This window comes from Monopterus albus, unplaced genomic scaffold (assembly GCF_001952655.1).
Source record: "Monopterus albus unplaced genomic scaffold, M_albus_1.0 scaffold60.1, whole genome shotgun sequence".
Lineage (NCBI taxonomy): Eukaryota > Metazoa > Chordata > Actinopteri > Synbranchiformes > Synbranchidae > Monopterus > Monopterus albus.
This window is the reverse complement of record NW_018127940.1, coordinates 1,804,204-1,826,611: the sequence shown is the minus strand read 5'-3', so window position 1 is coordinate 1,826,611 and position 22,408 is coordinate 1,804,204. Positions and strand designations below refer to the sequence as shown.

Below are 22,408 nucleotides of genomic sequence, written 5' to 3'. Positions count from 1 at the left end.
AAAAAGTATAATATTTTCCACTGAGCAGTAGTATAAGTATAAAGTTGAGTAAAATGGAAATACTTAAATAGTACAAATACTTTGAATGTGTACTTAAGTACAGTGCTTGATGTAGCTACCAGTTATTTTCCACCACTGATAAATAGTATCTTGTAAACCCAAGTGGGCTGGACACGTCTAGGTACATTCATTCAAACTGAGCATAAACTCGCAATTCAAGTATTTACGGTAGTTACTGTAGGTAATCCAGTCCACTTCAGATCTTCAGACGCTAGATGTCGCCCTCCTCTCAGCACTGCACCACTTGTCTGTTTTCTGAACTCTGACCTCAGTGCTTGTGTCTTGTGTTAATTCGAGGAGGATTTTGCGCGTTATAAAATGAAAGTATTCCTGCAGATTAATGGATTGTCAGTGCTGTTTTAGTAGCTTAGCAGCCGCTATACTCTCCCTTCAATACGATTTATGGACGCAGCAGGATACTACTGTCATAGGACAGTGACCTACATGTGTTGCTCGGCGTCAGGAGTTGTTTTGCTACATTAGCTAGCAAGTTAGCTGCTGGCTAGTCAGCCCAGCTAGCAGGCTTTGCTGCCGCTAACAGTGATAAAGCATCCGGTTTTACAAAGCAACGTAAATCAGATGACAGCCAATCAACCAGTTCTTTCTGTAGGAGTTATGACGGCCCTTCTGTCACAATGTATCCGAGGTCGGTTTTACCAGGTACTGGAACAAGCCTTCATGAAGTACTGTAGTTCATAACCACACTGAGCTAGCCAACCTGAGTTAGCCAGGTTACAGCTAACCGTTCCCACATCAGCATTTCAAGCAGCCGACACCGAAGAACGGTTCTGGACAAGCTAACCTGCCCCCCCCGTTAGTTAGCCAGGCTAACTAGGACAATATTTTCTACTGTTAGTAACGTTTCAAGCGACAATGGCCAACGTTACAGACCTGCAGACGAAGTACAGCAAACTGGCACAGGAGTACTCCAAGGTAAAACTCAACTATGGCTGCTCATTTATTGTTGGATCAATCAGAGCACATCGATACACATAGAATTACAGAGTAGGAAAGAGGACAGCAGGTGCAAATGTGTTATTAGTGTTAGTCTCTTTTTAATGGTCTGTCATTATCGATCAGAGATCAATGACGTGTAATGCTTCGTCATATCGGAGGGAAACTATATACTCGGTTGTTGGTTTATGAGGTACACATAGCCATAGCTAATGGTTTAACGCAACAGTTCTTGTTTTGTTGATACAGTTTAAGGTAAAACGGGTGTTGACTCAACTTTATAAACTTTGTGGCCTTCATGAAGGAGCCTAATGAGTGGTGGCCTTGAATAGTATACCAATATAAGGATGATATACAGTAGTAATATTATTTTGTTATAATAGAGTAGAGTTTAACAGCACCACAAACTATAGTTTCTACAATAACCATAAATTTGAAAACCATTAAACAGTTTAAACAAAAGAGCATTCTAGCCTTTGTGAATGTAGGATTTAATGTTATGGCAGCACTGCTGTGTTAATTAATTTTGATATGGCATTTAGTATATATTGATATGTTTTTCATTGTGGTATACGACTAGATATCTCAAAGAATTGTTTTTATCCTGATAAGTTTTAACTTAAATGGTCATTAATATTTGGTCCTAACAGAAGTGTAATGAACCTCTGCCTGCTTGGCCATAATGTAGAGGAAATATCAGTCACTCGTATTCTAAGCATTGTTTTCATTTTGTAAATATTAAGGTCCACATCAGACCACATTTGGATGTTATACACAGCCGGTAAATGACCTGTGTTCAAGTGTAATATGGGGGATTTATCAGTGAGTGGCAGTTCTTTGACAGTAAAGCCTGTGCACCTGTGTTTTCTCTTGTGAGTTTTATTATGCCCTTTGTTTCTTTATAAGCTGACAGCACGAGGAGTGTGTGCTGTTTCCTGTTAAACTGTGATCTCCTCATTGGCCAAGCACCATATCCTGCTCACAAAGTGCTGACTCTGTAACTGTCACAAAACTGCCACTGTACTTAAAAGACTGTTTAAAGCCAGCGGCCCTAGTGTAAAGAACCTTGAGTTTCAAATATTTCAGTGCAGAATAAGATGGGAAAATATCAGTGACACAAAAACTTATGTTAGACATGTTTTGAGTAAAGGGAAATATGACTTCAGCCTAAGATGCTAAATACACACAACATTGTTCTTTGTTTGAGATCATAATTTATATTTTATGTCTTAGCATTTTGTATATTTTCACAGCTCCGTGCCCAGAATCAGGTGCTGAAGAAGGCAGTTGTGGATGAACAGGCCAGCTCTGCCTCACTAAAGGTAAAAGAACATATAAAAACAAAACAGTATATTAAAAGCCATGTATCAGTATTGCAAACTGCATTTTTATGCTTTCTAAACAAATTCAGATGATGACTAGAACTTGTTGCGATATTACAATTAAGTATGCTGAAGTATACATCGTTAACTCTTCCATATTTGCCCAGCAGCCTTTTTTCAATCAAATGAAATAATCCAAATTGTAAAGCAGTGCATAGGGTTACTTCATCATCATTTAGAGGTAGTGATTCGCTTCATACATTGGCTTGTCAGAAGACATGACCAGCATTGTTAGTATATGCCTGACGTGAGTTTGTTGTTATACTGATGTTTCCCCTCATCAGGAGCAGCTGAAGCAGAGGGACCAGAGCCTCAGGAAGCAGGAGCAGGAGATGGACAGTCTCAGCTTTAGAAACCAGCAGCTGGCCAAGAGGGTGGAGCTGCTGCAAGAGGAGCTAGCTGCCAGTGAAGCAAAGGGCAAAAAGGGGAAGGTGATCATGAGGGGAAATAACGGGAGTGGGTAGAAAGTGATTTGTGTATTTTTTTGTAATGGCCATAAAATTAATCTGATAGCAAAAACATTAGTTTTAAGAGTGGCTTTGACATTTGCTAACTCTAATGATTGTGATTTAATAATGATCTTTATAGAGTCAGAGGATTATAATTAACAGCTCCTATTTTATTTGTAATTTCTCCAGGGTAAGGGAGACTCTCCTTCACAGTATGGCCTCCAGACCCAGAGTGTTTTTGATGAGGATCTGCAGAAAAAGATAGAAGAGAATGAGCGACTTCATATCCAAGTAAGCAGCTCTGTTCTTATTTATATTGTTTTGTAATTTTTCTGTGTATAGAATATTTAAAGTTAATCTATTGGGTAGGCCATACATCTGATGGCTCTGTTTTCTACTGCATTAGTTCTATGACGCAAATGAGCAGCACAGGAGGCAGGAGGCCGAGCTGAGAGCACGGCTGGAGGAGCTGGAGAAAGACTCCCAGCAGCACCAGGCTGTTGTAGACGGACTCACTACGAAGTACATGGAAACAACTGAGCGGCTGCAGAGCGACAAGGCACGTTTAGAGGTAAGGATAAACAGGGGTGGATTATGAACACAGTATGTTTTTGTCAGTTTAAATACAGTTGATTACAATGTCAGTATTTTCCTTTTTCTTTCTGCTGATAGGTGAAAGCACAAACTCTGGAGAGGGAAGCAAAAGAGTGCATAGTGCGAGCAGAAGAGTGGTATATCGACTTTGTATTCAGTTTGTGAAACATTTAATCAATGATTGTGGTGTCAGAAAACCAAAAGGGTGATTTCATATACAACTAACTATAGTGGGAAAGATGTATTCATACTGTATATAGCTGGAGCATGGTTCAAGTAAACTCCACTAGACACAAAAATATCTCTGTATCAGTGTCAAAAAAATCTGGGTAATATTCAGAACTGGATTATGAAGTATTGTCATACACTGTGACTCCATATACATTTACTCCTGGTTTAATTTGTATCTCACACATTTTTTTGCTTGTAAATTAACTGACCACGTGAAATACATTCGGTCTGTGTCTGCAGTCAGCAACAGTTGAGGCGTTGCCAGTCAGAGCTGAACAGACAAGTGAAACAAAGCAGCAGTGTTATCCAGGAGAAAGTGCCCTTCAATGACACTAGTGAGTATCTGACACTGAGCCACTTTGATAAAACATGATCTGCCATGGAGCAAGCATCACTCTCTGCGTCACTGATACCATAACAACATTCTGTCCAGGAGTAAATAGTGTAATGTTACACCAAGCTGTAATATTGCACGCAAGGAGGCAGGAGGCTAAACCACTTAAAGCTATGTTTGTCGAGTCAGTAAAGTCAAGTGCAGAGACTGATGATCTGCTCTGGTTTAACCACTCTTGTCTGTCTTCCTGCAGAATTTAGTGACTACAATAGCCTAAATGTACCACCACACAATCGAAGGCACCAGGTGAGTAAAAGAATAAACAAACCTCTGTGTTACTGGCTGTATTATTATAGCATTACAGTTCAAGGGCTATATTTTTCCCAGTAATTATAGCATGTATTTTTTGTTTGTTTTTACAATGCAGAGATTTCAGTGCTTTACCCAGCTTGATGAATTGCATTATATTAAGCTTTTTACTATCCACAGTAATGTTAATGACTATCTAAGGGCACTAACAATATTACTGTTATACACAAATGTAGGCGACTTAAGCCCATTTTCCACTGCATAGTACCTCTGAAACTGGACTTGCCTTGACTCACCTAATTTGTTTTTCCAACAGTCAAATGTTGGGGATACTACCTGGTACCTGGTACTAGTTTTGGTATCACCTCCATTGAGGTTCCAAGCGAGTAGAGGCGATACAAAACAGTGATGTGTAAACACTACAGACTAGCGACTGGTCAAGGAAATCGTGTCATCAACGTGTGAGATGTCCTATAACACAGAAAGTGCCATTTTTAAAAGCAACGTTATTTAAGGCCAACCACTACTTTACTGTAGTTACGGTACTAACTGAAAACAGCCACATCCTGAGAATCGAGGACAGCATAGCTTTGATGTCCTCCATTGTTACTGTGTTGGTTGCTGATGGTAGTGTAATGCAGTGTCTCTATGACAACCAGCTACACTGACAGGGGACCATCTGCAGTGGAAAACCAAGCATCTGGTACCAAAAGCGAGTCAAGTTGAGCCGGTACCAGGCAATGCAAAAGGGGTTTTAGTACCAGATGTCATAGATTCATTCATACAGTTTTATGCCTTAGCAGTGGTACTGACACAGTGGTCAATGAATTGTGTGTGTGTTTTGTTTGTTTATTTTTTTTCCTGTGGATTCAGCTTAAGGCTCGGGATGTGTCAGGTCAGGCTCTGAGCTTTATTCAGGACCTGGTAGCTGCTCTGTTGAACTTCCACTCCTACACAGAACAGAGAGTGCACATCTATCCCCTGGACTCCTCTATTGAGCCTGTCTCCCCTCTTAACCAGAAGGTGAGGCAGCCCTATGTAATACATATACTTTACACTGTCACAGTGGTTCTACATTTGGAGTGGTATATATTGTACAAACATAAAAGCATAATTCATTTCTTATCCCAGTTTTCCCAGTATCTACATGAGAACGCAGCATATGTGCGCCCTCTGGAGGACAGCTTTCTGCAGTTACACCAAAGCATCACAGAGGACACTGTCACAGTACTGGTGAGTGGGTAAATGACAGGAACATTGGTTTGCTTGTCTATAATTACCCAGTAATTGTATTCATCTATTTATTGAATTGAAGGAGACTGTGATCAAGCTGAAGAGCTTTGCTGATAACTTCTCCTCATACACCCACTTTCTGCAAAAGATTCTTCCCTACCAGCTGAAAAGGTCAGTGCTGTGTGTGTATGTGCGAGAGGAATGGAATGGAGTGGAGGAGGCTGTACTGATGGTTATCTTCTCTTGTCCTTCCAGCCTGGAAGAAGAGTGCGAGGCTCCTCTTTGCACTGCTGCCCTTACTGCAAAAAACCAAGAGCTGCAGAGTGACATGAAGAGAGTAACGTCTGTGTTTGAAAAACTGCAGAACTACATTAACCTCTTGGCCTTAGTCAGTAGGTTAACATTTGAGCTCTGTTTGTATGAAAATGCTGAAAACTAATGATGGGGTGTAAGGATTATTTTACATATTCATCTAAACTGTTTTTCTTGTATGTTAGTAGTGTGTGATTTATTTGTTTATTTATTTTACAAATGTGTGTAATGCGTCTCAGGTGTTCAACAGGATGCCATGCCACACAGCAGCACCTCGGCTGTCTTCACCCAGCTGGCTGCCTGCCTACACAGTCTTCACGATGCCATTAAAGGTGAGCAGCACCGTTAGCCATTTTTGACCTGCAGCCAATCACAACCAGTGCGACACAGCAGGAGGATTTCCTGTGGACACCGCCTAAGTAAAAGTCAGACTCATTTTCTGTTTTCACAACAAAACCTGCCAGTCAGTTTTTATTGTAGAGTATATATATCTGTAGGCTTCAGTGTAGAGACTGTCAGCCAAATGGAAATATAATTTGGTGCTCTGGTGGAGAAGAGTCACTTTTGTACCGACGACACATTTGGCTGAGTGGAATGTAACGTGATTATGTAAGAAGCACCTTGGTCTGTTTGTCATGGGTCTGTTGGGAACTGATTGTGGTCGAATATACACTAAAGACCTGCAGTTGTACAGTATGCTTACATTTTAAAACTAACATTTTTATGTACAGATTCCACTGTGCTTGGGAAAAATTGTTGAAATTCGTTGAAATTCTTGAAATTGTTGAAAATCTTTAGCATGTCATTTACACAGCACTTGGTAAGGGAGCGTCACAAAACAGCTGCCTTTACATATCCAGAGATGATACAACTGTGACATCTAGAGGTGAAGCTAAATAAGGGACCAAAACCCAGCATATGCTTTAAATCCCTCTCATGCTGCTCTGTTTCCTCCCTGTGTGTCCAGAGATGTCAAAGCACTACAACCAGAAGGCCGGCTTAGAGCAGGAGCTCCCTACTGCCACCCAGAAGCTCTGTACCACCACAGAGTGCCTGCTGGGCTCTCTGGGATCGCTGACAATCAGTATTGGCAAGGTATGGCCAGCAGGGGGCAGGCAGCAGCCAGGTTTATGTTCCTGTACTTCATGTTCAAGCAGTGTGTGTGTGTGTGTGTGTGTTTTTTGTTAGCTGTAATACATAAAAGCTTAGCAGTAAGTAGCAGTGAGTTTTCACTGCAACTGGATCATATTGGTAATTTGCCACCAATGTGGTAACACAGAATGGCAGGACTCAGGTGGGCAGCTGTTAAATGTTCAAAGAAAGTGTCCAAATCACAGTTTGTACAGCTGCTCCCCAAGCAGAGTAAAGCGATAAATGATTTCTCTGTGTGAATCAAGTGAGATGTGTGTGCTGATGGGAGGTACAATGCGGTGGGCTGCAGTGTTGGTTCATGATGTGTGGGGCAAGCTGCATTTTGAGAGTGATCATCACAGCATGCAAAAGCTTAATTGCTCCAACATTTATCATCCTGGATACTTGCTGGTGGAATCAACTTTGTGCTGTAAACGCACTGATTAATTTGAGGCTAAACAGAACGCTTTGTATTTGCAATTGTAGATGATAATTAGTTCCGTGCTCTTTTGTTTGATGTGACACTCAGTATCGCTGGTTTGTTACAGATCACCACTTTCTTCAGCAACAACTTGGACTTCTTCACATCATCAGGCTACAGTCCAAGAGGTAGCGCTTTAGGCCTTAACCCCTTGCAAGTGGAGAGTATGCTGGCTAACAAAAAGAAAGCAGCCGCCTATATCCATGCTATCCAAAAGGTTTGTATCTGCTTAAATCTGCTGCTTATTCCCAGATCTTGGCTAATGCCAAAGGATGACTGAACCCAGGAAGTTAAAACCCCCAGATTCTGGAACAGTCTACCTATTGCCCAATGCTTTTTCATGATTTATTTCCCCCTTGGAAAGTCCTCTGTTAAGGAACGCTATCCAAATAGTTTATTATACTTATTAAGCAAATGATTTTTTTTTTTTTACTAATAAATTGCTATGCTTCCACTGTACCTCTTTTTTTTTTATTTCATTCAGCCCAGGCCAAAGTCTGTTCCGTATAGAGAAGCTCTGACAAACCGTCGTATACTTACCAGCTCAACAGAGAGCAGGGAGGGTCTGACTCAACAGGTATGACACCCAACTCAGAAACCCTTTCCATCAGTGAATTAATTCATTTAAAATTTTGATTATGTATTTTTTTAAGAGTTTATGGTTAGCCAGGGGCTAAGGCCAGTCTGGACCATGTAACTACATCTGTGCCAGCCCTGAATTCAGTGGTGTATTACGACAGAGATAAAGTTAAAAGTGGTTCCACATGTAATTATGTGTATTGGTGCATTGTGTTCTTTGGATCACATTAAAGAAGAAACTGAGAAGCTTGGACAATTAGAAATAACAGAACAGAAGCAGTGCCTGCTGAGAAAATCCAGGGGATATGGAAAAATTGCTCAAGTACAGAAACTCTTTAACAAGTGCAGAAATCTGTGTGTAAAATTATGCATCATAGTGATGTGATACTTCATATGAGTTCCAGATAATTGCTCCCTAGGGGCAGGGTGTGAAGAATTGAGAAGCGTGACCAGTGAATCTGTGCATATTCTGTCCTGAGCAAGTTTTAAATGTCTGTTCTCTTTTGCTTTTTCTTTTGTAAATGTGTCCTTTAGGTCCTTATTAACCTACTTAAATGCACCAAGTTTTACAGCTATTATAAGTACAAAGTCATAAAATTATTGTATAAAGATAAAGCCTGTTGGGCTTTAACTAGTTGAGCCTCCATGTTTTGGAAGAAACAATGGACAGAGCACAGAATAGCTGAAGCAGTTTCATTGTTTTAAACTGACCTATAAATGATTCTTTATATATTCTGTTTGTCTTTGTGTTTTTAAAGTCCTTTTATCAGATTAGGCTTGTAAAATATTTTTAAAAATGCTCTACCAAACAATGATATTACAGACATCTTTGTTATATACTTTCCAGATTTCTTCCGGAATATTGTTACGCTTGCGCTTTTCCTAACCTTTGCTCAGCTCTCTTCCCACAAGCTCACTGTCCACTTGTCTCCCCATCGGCCTCCTGCAGGTGCAGCAGAGCCAGGAGAAGATTGCTCGTCTGGAGCAGGAGAAAGAACACTGGCTCCTGGAGGCCCAGCTGGGGAAGGTGCGGTTGGAAAAGGAGAATCAGCGCATTGCAGACCTCGAAGTGCAGCTCGCAGCAGCGCTAGGAGGAAGTTCAAACTCTCCAACGGCTACAGTCAGCACTCTCGCAGAGAGCCAAGAGGAAGCAGAGACAGAACTGACAGCTGCAGGCAAAGAGATGACGTTGTGCACCAGTCTGGTACAGTCACTCTACTGACTGTTTGTTTGTCGCTTGCGGAGGAAATTCTCTGGCTGTTGCAGTGATGTCTCATTTGTTTCAATCAAGGGAGTGTTATCGTTCTGTTTTTGCGTCTCCCCTTCTTAGCAGGTTTTTGCTTCCTAAAACTCAAACTTCCACTGAGCTGATGTAGCAGAATAGAAGAACACTGACTGCAAATTAGTGCGGTCACAACCCAGAGATTTGTGTATTAGCTTTTATTGTTGTTATCTCTTGCATGGCTAGTTTGTCCCAGCAGTGTTGGGGGCCTGTCTGTGGAAGTGGATTTTAAAACATCTGATCTGCATTGAGCTCCTAACATGTTTCTCTGTTTGCTGTTTCTAGGTTGGCATGTTGTGCACAACACCTACAGTTGCGCATGTGAGTTGTCATACTCTTAACCAATTCACATATTTAATTGAATAGTTCTCGTGTATAAAATTAATCTTTTACAATTGTAGTTGAACTTGTAATATATTCCAGAATGGGGGGAAGAACTCTTATCTATCTGGATGTTGTGTCTGTGTGTGCAGGTTGGAGACGAGGAGTCCAGGGAGCAGCTGATAAAGACTCACTACATGGCCAGAGTGGGAGAGCTCACCACACAGCTCCAGATTTCAGACAGCAAAGCTGTGCACTTTCACTCTGAGGTGAAGGTCTTACTAGAATGTTGATCACAGTATCTGCTTCTTATAGCACAGAACTGACCTTTTCATAGTGCATGACCATATCATCTGGGAAGATATGGAAACTCTTAGAAGCTCAGCTAAACTCCCAACAACGGTCATGTGTCCTCTTCCCTCGTGTCATCCTTCCTCTAATCATTCAGCTATTTATCTCTGCTTTTGTAATTTACTTGAGGATAGAAACTAAATCAGAAGTTAACCTTGTTTCTGTGTTCTTTCTGCCGGGTCCTGGTCCTTGGTTATTACCAAGTGTCACCTTTTTCTATGGAGAAACTGACACCTAGTATATTTAGTATTACAGTAAGGCTTGATCTGAATGTAGATACTTGTATAAATGACATTCTGCTGCACTGCGACTACCTGCCATGTCATCTATTCATCACTTTTTTTTTTTTTTTTTTTTTTGTATCGTAGCAGCAGAAAGGCACCTGATCTTGAATCTGTGTCTCAGCTATTAATCTGCCATTTTTTCAAACTGTGTTTGCCTTTGACACTGTCCTCAGATATACCTGTTACTCAAAGAAATATCTCCTTCTATTGCAGCTTTTCAAACAGATCTGTGAAGTGTGCTAGACATGCATTAACACTATCTGGAGGTTGTTTACTTTCCTTATTCCCTTTCTAGTGTCGAGCACTGGCGAAGCGGTTAGCCATAGCGGAAAATTCACGGGAGGCTCTGAGCGAGGAGATCAAACTGGCTAATCAGAACATCACGCGCCTGCAGGTGAAATGCAGCCTCACTACCAAAGAGCTTCCTGTCTAAGTACCGATATCAGCCTCTTCACAACACATTGTAACTGTGGTGTCTTTAATGCAGGATGAGCTGGCTACAACTAAGAGGAGCTATGAAGACCAGCTGAGCATGATGAGCGATCACCTGTGTAGTATGAATGAGACTTTGAGCAAACAAAGAGAGGAGATTGACACGCTCAAGCTGGGCAGCAAGGTATGACAACACATAGTTCTCGTCTGTGGTTTTCCCTTTTATTTATAAATAAAGCTAAAAGACCTATCACTAAAGAGAAAGGATTAAAAAAAAAAGTCCAGCAGCTTTGGGCGATGTGGACGGTGTTCTCAGGTGTGGCAGTGAAATGTAAAAGTTTCTGCCAGTTATGAGGTGAACTGGGAGGCCGTCTGTGGTGTTATGACCTAATGGGAAAAGCACCTGCTGGAGCCATCTGGGTAGGTCATTAAGTTAAAGCTGTAGAAATGGAGAGGTATCTTGTAAGTGTCATGCATGTTCCTGCATGTATGCCCACAGATGGCTGCATGTTGGGAAGTTGCAGGACAGAACACGTTCGGTGATAAGAAGGCAGTGATTTTCTCTCCAAGATCAGACACTGTTCTCAGCATGTTTTTTTTTTTTTTGTTCTGAAACAGAATGCAAAACTAATCTGAACTCTCTCCACTTACTGCATTTAAAGGAAACAGTACCTTTTAAGTTTTGGACCAATCTTGGATATGACTGAACTTGTTTGTTCGTTTTTTTCTTTCAGGGAAATGCCAAGAAGAACAAAGGTCGCTAGAGCGGCCCTCAAAACTCTGGCTCCATTTGGCAACACAAAGGGTATCTGGACTGTGGAGCCTCGCAGCAGCACCCTGGTACCAACACCACCACCACTGTCACTAAACCATAGGATGTGGCTACATGAGCCTCAGATTCCTCCACTGTCAGGAGGTGGCAGTACAAATGAACTGAACAGAGGCTTGAACACGTTTGACTGAAGAAGCTTCTTTTTCCATTTTCCTTGTTACAACACCACTTAGAACATGATTTGATAAAAATGCTTTCTGAAACTGTACCAAAAGCTGCTGCTTGACCTTCTGGCCGAAGCAGGGTGGGAGCAAAACAGGTTATTCCTAAAAGGGACAGAGGAGGTAGTATGTAATGATTGAAGGTAGTGACTGAAGTCAAGACTGGAAGACCAAACCCTGCTGATCAGTGTGTGTGTGTGCATTTCCTGCTTAATGTATGTGAGGGAAAATGAAACTGTGCATTCTTACTGCTTATATATAGGAGCAGGCAAACAGAGTAAATGCTGGCGTGGCTGTGCGTGTGTGCAGTGTTGTCTTATTGCATGACTGTGGCGGCAGACTTCACAATAGGTGAATATTGTTTTACATATAGATATTTTTAGATCAAATTTGGGGTTATTTGTGTGTGTGTCCCCATACAGCATAATAATCCTTCTAACATGCATTTATCACAAGCCTCTGTGAAGGGCTGTAAATCCTGAACGAACTACTAACAAAGACACACATTCTGGAAAAATTTCAGTCCTCTGGGAGTAGAAAAAAAAAGAAAAGATGTCTGCCTTGGAGCAGATTAACTGTGTTTACCTAGATGAAAAGGGAAGGACGGACAAGTCCGAGCTTGTAAACTGGTGTCAGTCTGTTTCTGTGAAGTTCCTCTGTAACAATAGTTGTTTTTATCACCAAAGTGAGTGTTGATGTGCGCTCAGAAGCCTGGTGTAGCAGAACTATCTAAACTCATGTTTGTAATATGTGTGGATAAAAAGGGTTCATGTGAATATACACTCATTTTTTGAAATCATGATATTATTGTACTATAATATTGTACACAAAAGCATTTATTCAGAGGTCACAGACCTCTATTTTCCATAGAATATGGAAAACTGAATCTGTAGCTAGTTTTTTTTTGTCTCCCCTATAAGGCCTGATTGCTGGGAAGTACCACAGAGGGGTTGGCATAGACTGTAACTGGTGCTTAGATGACCTGATTTATGAGTCATGGCAGAATGAAGTTAATATTTAACAGTTAAAAAAAAAAGAACTTCTTTGGCTTGTAGTGACAAGAGGTAAATGAAAGTAAAATCACAGAGATTTGCCAACGCCCCTTAAACTAATAGTCTGAGATATAATACTTGTATTCTCACAATCTAACTTTTTCAAAAGCACATATAGACGTGAAACACAATAAAGAGCTTGCTCAACATTGAAATGCGTGTATTCAGACTCCCATTATTATTAATGATCATTAAAAGCTGACCAAGTTGTGGTGCTGCATTTCTGGGAGTTGGAGGAGAAGGGATTTTAAATTTCCTGTAATTTTAGAGAAACGGCTTGTAACACACCCTTACCGTAGAGAAATGAGGCAACACCATTCAGCTGGACATTAGAACTGGAAGATTATTCAATGATGTAACTTTGTTCTGGAAGGGCAAAAAAAGTCATTTGAGTTGAATTCGTGGTGCGTTTGTGTACTCTTGATGTACTACTTCAGACAAAGTAGTTCTAACCACTGCTTGTTTATACAGCGAAGAGCTTTTGGCAAGGATTACTTAAAACACTTTATATCAGAAACGTTTTGGGCAGCTTTGGAAATGTGACCTACTAAAAGTCCATCCTTTGCTAAATCAACAAGTGCAATTCTACAATTAGATACTATACAGTATAGTGTTTGATACGCGGGCTACACAATAACTCTGAAATTGATTATACTGAGCATAATACAATTCATATGTCAAAACACTGACTTGACATATGCATCTTTTTATTTCCAACATCAGAACATACGTCACTTCTTGTGAAGTGCGCGTCCGTCTCCGGATTGTGACATTTCCTATAGCCCTGAACGAAGCACCGCTCAGTTCATTCGTGCAGTGTCCCGTCCGAGGACAGTCCGATTGAACTCGGGAGTGGAATCTGCTCCGCTAAAACTCACAGGATTTACACTCTGCCATTTTGAACAAAACCGGCCGACATCAGAGTTCACACACGTCCATCAGACAGAAGTCCTGGCCTGATTTTGTCAACTTGTACCTTTGCCTTTGTAAGTGTGTATTTCTTTTGCAGCAACACTCGCGTCTGTTTTCGAGAGAGTTCGAGGTACATTAGAAAAGAACCTAAAACTATTTTGGTAGAATGTCATTATGATTATGTTGTCAGTCGGGGCTCGAAAATGAGAGAATGGCGCATGTTATGCTCACTGAAACGTGCGCAAAGTGGAGCACGACAAAGGTAACGCAACGGTGATACCTTCATTCAGACACTGATCAAAACAATGACGCAAAAGTGAGTCCAGAAGTGGGCCTCTGTGTTCGGTGCCTGGGCCTGGCTTTGTTGTGGGTGACAGCACGCTGGTTCTGTTTTCTTTCCCCAGGCTGCGTTGCCATAGCCGACAAAAGTATTGTTTTTTTACACCGGCAGCTCGTTTGTTTATGTGGCATTGGGCCTATACTGACCCCACGCTGTAAGAATGCGCTGTAATAACAGTCTTTCAGAATGTTTCATTAAGGAGGAGACAGTTTATTTACACATGTATGTGACGTTCTTTAGAAACAAGAGATTTGGCCCTTCGCGGACATTTGTGTGTGCTATTAAAATGCAAATGTGTCCTTTTTGTAATTGAGTTCTGCAGGAATTATTACACAAGTGACAATTATGAGATGATGCTAAAACAAAGTACAACAACAGGAAGAGTGGAGAAGTCAGCAAAGTGGCTCAATAACCTCTGTTACAGCGCCATATCCAGATACGTTTGCAACCAAAAACTACCAGCAAAAGTGTGTTGAAGTGAGCATTTCAGTGTTTTATTGCTTATGAAAGCAAGAGTAGTATTATCACTTCTTTTACAAGAGAAATAGTCTCACTTTGCTCTTATTTTTCAAGAGTTTTATTAGTTTGTCCCAAAATGCCTTACTTTTTGCAAACCACCACTAGAAAAGTGTATTTTCTAAAGCTGACATAAACATCTCCCTTTCATTCCTGTTTATTTTACCCCAGTTCTGCGTTTTTTTTTTTTTATCTGGAACAAATTTCTACAGTAAAAAATGGTAGTGCTGAAATTAAAGTCCATAAATAAGATCCCACTGAGTGTGTTTTAGGTGTGAGGAGTCAAAAACAACAATTTCATCTCCTGCCTTTTTTTTATGGGAGGATAGAGCTCACTTTGCAGACAGTACCAGTGGAAATGAGTCATCACATTTTCAGCTCTGCACCAGATTACATAGTCATTATGGTCACAACAACTGTAGAACCAGTATCTCATTTAGTTTACTTGCATACGTTTCTAAGGAAAACAATATACTCTGTATTTTGAGTGTGCAGGAAATATCCAGAGAATCCAAAAGGAACATATCTTGTTTCCTCAGGAAGCATCTGTCTGCCGAGTTAAAGTTCACGTGTGTGTGTCTAATTCAGCAGTTTTACTCTTAAACCACGTTAATTTCCCCTATCAGGAAATGATCAAAACAAATATTGGTCAAGGTCATATTAGGTTGCATGCCAAGTCATAGCATTTATTTTTTCATATCCCTATTGGTTAGTTTCAGCTTGTGGTTGCTGTTCCCTATTGTTGTGTGTGTGTCTAATTCAGCAGTTTTACTCTTAAACCACGTTAATTTCCCCTATCAGGAAAAAATCAAAACAAATATTGGTCAAGGTCATATTAGGTTGCATGCCAAGTCATAGCATTTATTTTTTCATATCCCTATTGGTTAGTTTCAGCTTGTGGTTGCTGTTCCCTATTGTGGATTTCAGTTTCCAGACTCTTCACATATTAACTAAATTTTCAGGGTTTATTTTTCTTTCTATTGTAGCTTTGAGGACTCTCACATATCACAGTGCTGACTAGCCTCTTTTAAAAGTGACACATGGCTATTTGACTCATTCTGACCAAATAATTATGATTAAGTGACTTCAGACTTTTAAGTTATTCTCCATGAGGTGTGTACGCTATTTTGTTCACCCCAGCTTTAGCAACTGTAGTAATTTATTTAAGTATAGTAATGATGAGCTTACTCATGTCCTAGTGCTGCAGTTTAACTGGGAACAAACCTGTACAGTATTTGTAAGAAACTTTCAAATATTGCTTTTTAGGACTACAATTCTTCGGTTTACATTTTATGCAATTGTGACATTGAGTATTCTTAATTCCCAAGTCTTGAAATGATAATTAAAAATGTGATAAACATTGTAAAGGTAAGGCTTGTTTTATGTGTTTACAAAGTACCTAATTATTGTATAAAGCCTGCTTAGTCTCCAGGTTCCTTTTTTAGCACTGTTTTGTTAAGTTTGACAGCGATAACCAGATAATCCAGAATTTATTATCTGTAAATCTGGTGCATTTTTGAAATTTGGTAAAATGTCATTATGATAATATTTGTTGTCGGTTCACACGAGTGGAGCAGGCTGGTATTTCCTGTGTGCAAAGCTGCTTGTCCCCGAGGAATCTGTGGAATGTATTCTTTTGTCTGTAGATTTAGCAGCGTCTCGTTTCTGTACTGCCTGCTAGAGAGCCCAAGAAGAAAATGGAAAATGAGGCTGAAAGACTGTCAGTCACCCCTGTGGAGAAGTCATCCCTCTCTGTGCTCATCTCTTTGAACCGAAGCCGAGGGATTGTAAAAGTCGAAGAGGAGGGCTGAGCTTGTGGACTTGTCTATATGTCATTGCAAGCCTGCTCTCATTAGAAAGATGTTCTCCAGTGTTTGACTGAAGACGTGTCTGATTCTCTGAATCAGGGCCCCCACTTCCCTGTTTATTTATAGCTTGGAAGAACTTAGGAAGGAGGGAGACAGTAATTGAAGTGTTCTACTTTCAGCTATTTATTTTTTTTCAAGATTTGTATGAGGGATGAGGCAGACAGTGATTGAATAGCAGGAAAATTAACTGTGAGACTGCATAAAGATTACAACATGTTTACTCTGCCCATTGGCTAATGAGCCTGCATACCATAATGTTACCATCATAATGTTTTGCAGTATCTCCACACTTTTACAACCCTTACTGAAAAATGTTGTGCAAATGAGAAGATGAAACAGTGATCTTCCAGAGGCGCCTTACACGTTTAACCAGCTTTGCTTCACACAGTATCAGCTGCTGTGCCACATTACACTACCTGCTTCTCACAGTTGACTTCATGCTAGTTAATAGGGCAGGACCTTTGCTGTCATGGCTAACTTGTCTCACATGCATTTCAGTGCAGGCTTGCTCATTTCAAAGCACAGTGTATGAGCTTTCACTCCTTTTGAAAGCAGCACAATTTCCATTTCTAATTTCATTTTTCATGCCCTTTTTTTTTTCTTTTGCTTCAACAATAGGTCCAAATAGGACCTCTATACATCACAATCCTTTGAGAAACTCACTCAGTTGTCAGAATTTATGGATTTTTTTTTTTAATTATGTGGATTTTTCCAGAATGTTTTCCTGAAGACTAATTGTTGTCTTTTATATGTATCGCATGTGAAATGATCCAAATAAGGAAAAAAATATATTAGCTGCCATTTTATTGAACCATGTCACATATGATAGACACATGCATAAACTTGGTTATTACAGTCTGTATTGAATCACTGTAACTACAACAACATCAGGGAAAACAAGTGTGAGAGTTTGATTCCCTGGATTCCTATGCCATCATAGATGTATTTCATTGTGCCCTTGCAAGACATTTAATAAATGTTTTCTTTTTCTTTTTAAGATTTTTCAAAAAGTGATAAATGAATTAAAGATCTAATCTGTGGTGTCACTGATGGAAAATTTCCTTCTGCAATACTGACACAAAATTGCAGAACACTTACGTGTGCTTTACATCAGATGAGCCTTGGTTGATTGTGTTACCAGATATGAACTTGTTCCAGGTTTCCAAGGTCAGTGTTTCATTAAGTTTTAATGGAACACCTTAAGGAAATGCGTTTTATTCATACCGCCAAGAGCTCTCTTTTCTGCAGACAGGATAAGTGAACCTGTTCATGCTTTCAAATGAGAACTTATTCTGTTCAAGGCCTGTTACCTCTGGAATATCATAAGACTTATTATTTTCTGATTCTTCTAATGTGTTTTCTTACAGATGAGAAGGGTTCTGAAGTGGGAGACGAGCACCGCAACAAAGGAGGGGCTGTTGTTTTGAACCTTTCATCGGTCCTCTGCAGCCATGTGTTCTACCAATCATTCAAACTGGGTCACATTTGAAGATGACAACGCACCGCTGTCATCGCCTCGGAAACCCTTACAGTCAGAGCATATCAAAACATCGATCCCACGTCCCAATGGTCTGAAAGTACCACTTCCTCCAATAACAGACACTTCTTGGAGCTTCAGTCGTTCCCTGGAATCCCCTCAAAGCCACTTGAGTCTTAGTGGAAGTCCTTGTGAGCCATGTAACACACACTTTTACACTCCTGTGAACAGCACGTCCCCATTTCACTCCCACACATGGGGAAAAAATGACTTCTTCCAAAGTTTGTCCGGTGCATCGACCACTTCTGTTTCCCCTCCTGCACCAGAACCTCTTGATCAAACCTCAGAAGGACCAAGCCCTTTCCCCTCTTTCCAGGGAAATTCGGGACACTATAACCCTTTCTGGGATGGATCTAGACACAGCGCAGATACGGGCAGCTCATCCTCAGACTCAGAATCTAACAACAGTCTACCACGTTTCTTTATTCGGACCAAAGATGGCAGTGAACCTCCACGCAATGAACTCCAGAGCTCTATCTCTTATGTTTGCCATAAACTGCAAGGCCTACAAGCAGAACCAGACCATGAAACAGACAGCGAAAAAGACAGGGAGAGGCAGCTAAGTTGCAGAAATGAGGTGTTAAGAGAGGGTTCATCTCAGTTTGTCCCTCGGGGTCTGTTTCGTAGTCAGAAGAGAGATGGTTGGTCTGTCATGCTAAGGATTCCTGAGAAAAAGAACCGCATGTCCTCCCGACAGTGGGGGCCGATCTATCTTCGCTTGTTGCCAGGAGGTGTGTTGCAGATGTACTATGAGAAAGGGCTGGAGAAGCCATTCAAGGAGTTCCAGCTTTTCCCTCAGTGTAGGCTCTCGGATCTTAAACTGGAAAGTTACAGCGAACCCCGCAAAGTCCTCACGATCAAGGTGGAACATTTCTCCTACACAGAGAAGAAACGCTATCACCCTAAGTTGGAGGTTAGTCATGAAGCAGAGGTAGAACAGCTGCTCAAGTTTGGCTCCACAGTGCATGACGACATGGAGGACCTGGTAGTCTCCATGGAAGAGGAAATCTTCAAACTGTGTATGCCCCTCCAACTGAGGCGGCACTATGAGGAGCAGGAGCTATCCTTGCAGATTACTGATCATATCTGGGTACAACTGGATAAGAGCGGAGGAGTCATAGAGCGGGCGGCCTTCACCCAGATTCACTGTCTGGCTTTTCTGAATGGACTAGGGGATTGTTTTCTTGCCCTTAATGATATCAGGCTGCTGCACTTTGACTCTAGCTATGGGTCAGAGGAGGGCACTGAACTCTGGATGGAGATTGCTGACTGTCATTTGCACAAATGTGTGAATGAGATAGAGTTTCAGCGGTCCCGACTGATTAAGTTCTTGCCTCCTGATGCCTGCAGGGTGGAGCTGATGCGGTATAAGACGATGATTCTGGGTTACACAGCTATTCCCTTCTCAATCAAAGCTGTGGTCACAGTTCAAGGTGCCTATGTGGAACTCCAGGCCTTTCTTAACATGTCAGCCACCTTCCTTTCCTCCATGGGGGGGTCTGATACATACCCACTGTGTGAGAATGTAGTGATCCGTGTGCCAGTGCCAGGCGACTGGGTCAGAGTGACACAAACAGTGGCCTTATTGCGACAGAGGTCACTAAAGGCCAGAATGAACAGAAATACCTGCCTGGGCTCTGTCAGCGCTGCAGATTCCCAGCCTGTCATGCAGGTGTCAGTCGGCACTGTCAAATATGAGAATGTATATTCAGCCATCGTGTGGAGGATCGACAAACTCCCTGCCAAAAATACGGGTAATACATTTCTGAGTGGCTTTTAGCCCCGAACCACAGCCTAACACATAGTTTTCTCATTAGCTTCCTAGTCATGGCTTCTTGTGTGTGTGTGCACAATATGTTGGCCACTCAGTGAAACACAAATTACCTATATTTTCTCCTTTGCAGCACTAGATCAGCCCCATTCATTTTCCTGCAAGCTAGAGCTGGGGTCTGATCAGGAGATTCCAAATGACTGGTATCCTTTTGTGACGATGGAATGTGAAATTATGGGCGCAGTTGTGTCACAGACCAGGGTGAAGTCACTGGGCACAGCAAATGACATCCAGCCGCAGAAACATTTGACCAGCTGGACACGCTATCATTGTCAGGTAAGATGTTGCAGCAGCCTTAATGTAGATAGAGAAAACTGCTTTATTTTTTTAGTGCAGCTAACCTAACATTGTTTTTTTTTTTAAGGTGGAAGTGGAGAAGAAGTGGATTGAAACAGAGTCACAGAGGCAGTCTGGCTGTATGACACAGTGATGCTTAAAGAATCTCTGTAGAGAATCCCTTTGGTGCGAGATGTTTGCCAGAATTGTCTTAATGGTGAAAAGGGATTAAAAATAAGAAAAATGAGGGTGGTGAGGGACTTTCTGCTTATATCCGGTGTCAGATTCATCTAATTACAAATAACCTGGTAGTATTTCTTATAGAGGTTAACTGATTTTGTATCCTTTCAATGATACCGAATTAAGTCAAGATCTCATCAACAATTTAACATGGACTTTATGCCTAGCACTTTACATTTAATAGATTTATTAGCTGCGAGATTACAGGTTATATGTATATAAACTTGCATTTGCGGCAACTGCACTGCCCTCCAGAATGATTAGCAACCTTAATAAATGTGTGCCGAGGTTATATGAGATAAACCACCCAAGTAATGAGCAGTATTCATTGTGTTTGAGAGTAGCTAATTATCATCACATGTCTATGGTCAGGCCCTTTTGTTGCCCAGCAGCATTTAAAGTTCACATGCTTCCAAGTTGATCCATTTAAATATCAATCCTCCACATGTACTAAATCTTATGTGGCAGTGACCCAGTGATTAATTATTATTCTCTAAGACTCAAAATGTTGCCTTCTGTATGTAGGTAACCCCATGTACCAGCAAAAGGCAGACAACTCCTTGTCGAAAAGGACTAAAGTAATGCAATTATATTTGTATACAACTGGCTCAGAGGTGTGTCACATCATGCTGACTCTCACTGAGCAGCACTTGTCTGAAGTGACTTAATCACAGTTATCAGGAAGGTTTGGTTGAATGTCAGCAGTCGTTCTCAGCAATGAAACACTGATAAAGTGAGTTGGTACAGGTCATTTTTGCTGAAATTGAAAGTGCATTAGCCCAGAAAGCTACATGATAATTCCATATTGAAGAGTAGCTGTCTTGCTTTTGCCAAATACAAAGTGAAACAGCAATTGCAATTTGTAAGTAATCCAACTGGAACATGGCTGGTTAGCTATAAACTCACTGCATGTTCCATCTTTGAAGCAGATTTTGAAATAGTTGTAGTAAAGCAGCAGCTATACACAAACCGGAATACTGCTCATTAATTTTGTTGTTCACCTCAGGCTATCCTTTGACTTTGTACCAAGGTTGCATTCTGGACTGTAATTTTTATTTAAACTAAGCAAATCTTCATTATGTGATCTTTCTGCCTGGGGGTTGTGAATAGGTTGGCTCAAATAAACAATGGTGAAGCTTCATATTGAACAGCACAGACCTTCAATGAGGAATTTAATGTATAAGGTACCTGGCTTAAGCTGGATATTATGGATATCAGGAGTAAAAACTAAATTGAACCTGAATGACTCATGGTACTTTTTTCCATATGTTTGTAAGACTTTAAGTAGTGTCTGTCTCTACCACACGCTCCAGATGAAGGAGAAATAAATAGTTTCTGTTGTACTAAGAGTCCGCAAATCTACCAAATCTCTATGATTTATTAAAAATAACTTATATGCTAACCAGACTGTCCAACATACAAAATGCCAAAAGAGGTACACAAAATTTTATGTTCACTGACGGTAGCCTGCCTTATAAACAGTAAATGATGACTGTGCTTTAAATATTGTTCTGCCACAATGAAACACAAGCAGAGCATGAATGGGCAAAAAGGACATGAGCTATGCAGTCAACAACCTCTGTCAGCCATATAGGCAGATTGAATGTCAAGGCACAAGCTGTCAGTCCAATACAAACTCCATGCAGTCAGGGTATGAAGTCTTGTTTTGCACTGAAGGCTGTGCTGCAATGCTGAAATGCTTTAGAAGTGGGGCCTTCTCCATGACAGGTCTCCCACACAAAGCCTTGGCTATGGTTCCTGAAACAGAGAAACTGCATATGTTGAAACACTACAGCAATGTTTTGTGATCAATCACTGAACACAGGAGCAAAATAGTTTGAAACAGACACCTCGCCCAGTGCTGAAGTAGCACAATTTAACTCACTTTTGCCAAAGATAAAGGTTTTGCTAAAAGACTGAGAACTGACAGGCTGCTGCTCACTAAATGACATATGATTGGTAGGAAATGGTTTTTGGAAAGTACTGAACACTGTGTGATAGATTTGATAAATTCTGATAGTGCACAGGTGCAGAAGAGGGAAGTTTCCTGAAGTGAATGTGCCTTTGGGAGAAAACACTGACAGCGCACACATTCAAAACTGCATGTGCAATATGTTTTACAAA

General features: G+C 40.9%; 2 protein-coding genes across 2 annotated transcripts; both read left to right on the top strand.

Moving 5' to 3' along the window:
* Nucleotides 1–269: 269 nt before the first annotated feature.
* ppp1r21 (protein phosphatase 1, regulatory subunit 21) lies at nucleotides 270–12,735 on the top strand. The gene is made up of 22 exons (XM_020603270.1): nucleotides 270–993; nucleotides 2,268–2,336; nucleotides 2,681–2,827; nucleotides 3,035–3,136; nucleotides 3,252–3,416; nucleotides 3,518–3,576; nucleotides 3,911–4,005; nucleotides 4,258–4,310; nucleotides 5,187–5,336; nucleotides 5,445–5,546; nucleotides 5,629–5,717; nucleotides 5,802–5,938; nucleotides 6,098–6,190; nucleotides 6,826–6,953; nucleotides 7,538–7,687; nucleotides 7,955–8,047; nucleotides 8,999–9,253; nucleotides 9,617–9,652; nucleotides 9,805–9,921; nucleotides 10,583–10,681; nucleotides 10,775–10,903; nucleotides 11,454–12,735. The coding sequence occupies exons 1-22, from the start codon at nucleotides 934–936 to the stop codon at nucleotides 11,481–11,483; spliced, it is 2,358 nt and encodes a 785-aa protein (XP_020458926.1). The 5' UTR covers nucleotides 270–933; the 3' UTR covers nucleotides 11,484–12,735.
* A 753-nt stretch (nucleotides 12,736–13,488) lies between these two features.
* On the top strand, nucleotides 13,489–21,521 carry ston1 (stonin 1). Its single transcript, XM_020603271.1, has 4 exons — nucleotides 13,489–13,750; nucleotides 17,768–19,691; nucleotides 19,842–20,044; nucleotides 20,133–21,521. The coding sequence occupies exons 2-4, from the start codon at nucleotides 17,852–17,854 to the stop codon at nucleotides 20,196–20,198; spliced, it is 2,109 nt and encodes a 702-aa protein (XP_020458927.1). The 5' UTR covers nucleotides 13,489–13,750; nucleotides 17,768–17,851; the 3' UTR covers nucleotides 20,199–21,521.
* Nucleotides 21,522–22,408: the final 887 nt, after the last annotated feature.

Bases quoted from the DNA above. Each gene is read 5' to 3' on its own strand.
- ppp1r21 (XM_020603270.1), top strand. From the start codon at position 934: ATGGCCAACGTTACAGACCTGCAGACGAAGTACAGCAAACTGGCACAG. The intron at 8,048-8,998 runs GTATGACACCCA...GGCCTCCTGCAG, and splicing joins GGGAGGGTCTGACTCAACAG to GTGCAGCAGAGCCAGGAGAA. The intron at 9,653-9,804 runs GTGAGTTGTCAT...CTGTGTGTGCAG, and splicing joins CAACACCTACAGTTGCGCAT to GTTGGAGACGAGGAGTCCAG.
- ston1 (XM_020603271.1), top strand. From the start codon at position 17,852: ATGTGTTCTACCAATCATTCAAACTGGGTCACATTTGAAGATGACAAC. The intron at 19,692-19,841 runs GTAATACATTTC...TCTCCTTTGCAG, and splicing joins ACTCCCTGCCAAAAATACGG to CACTAGATCAGCCCCATTCA. The intron at 20,045-20,132 runs GTAAGATGTTGC...TTTTTTTTTAAG, and splicing joins GGACACGCTATCATTGTCAG to GTGGAAGTGGAGAAGAAGTG.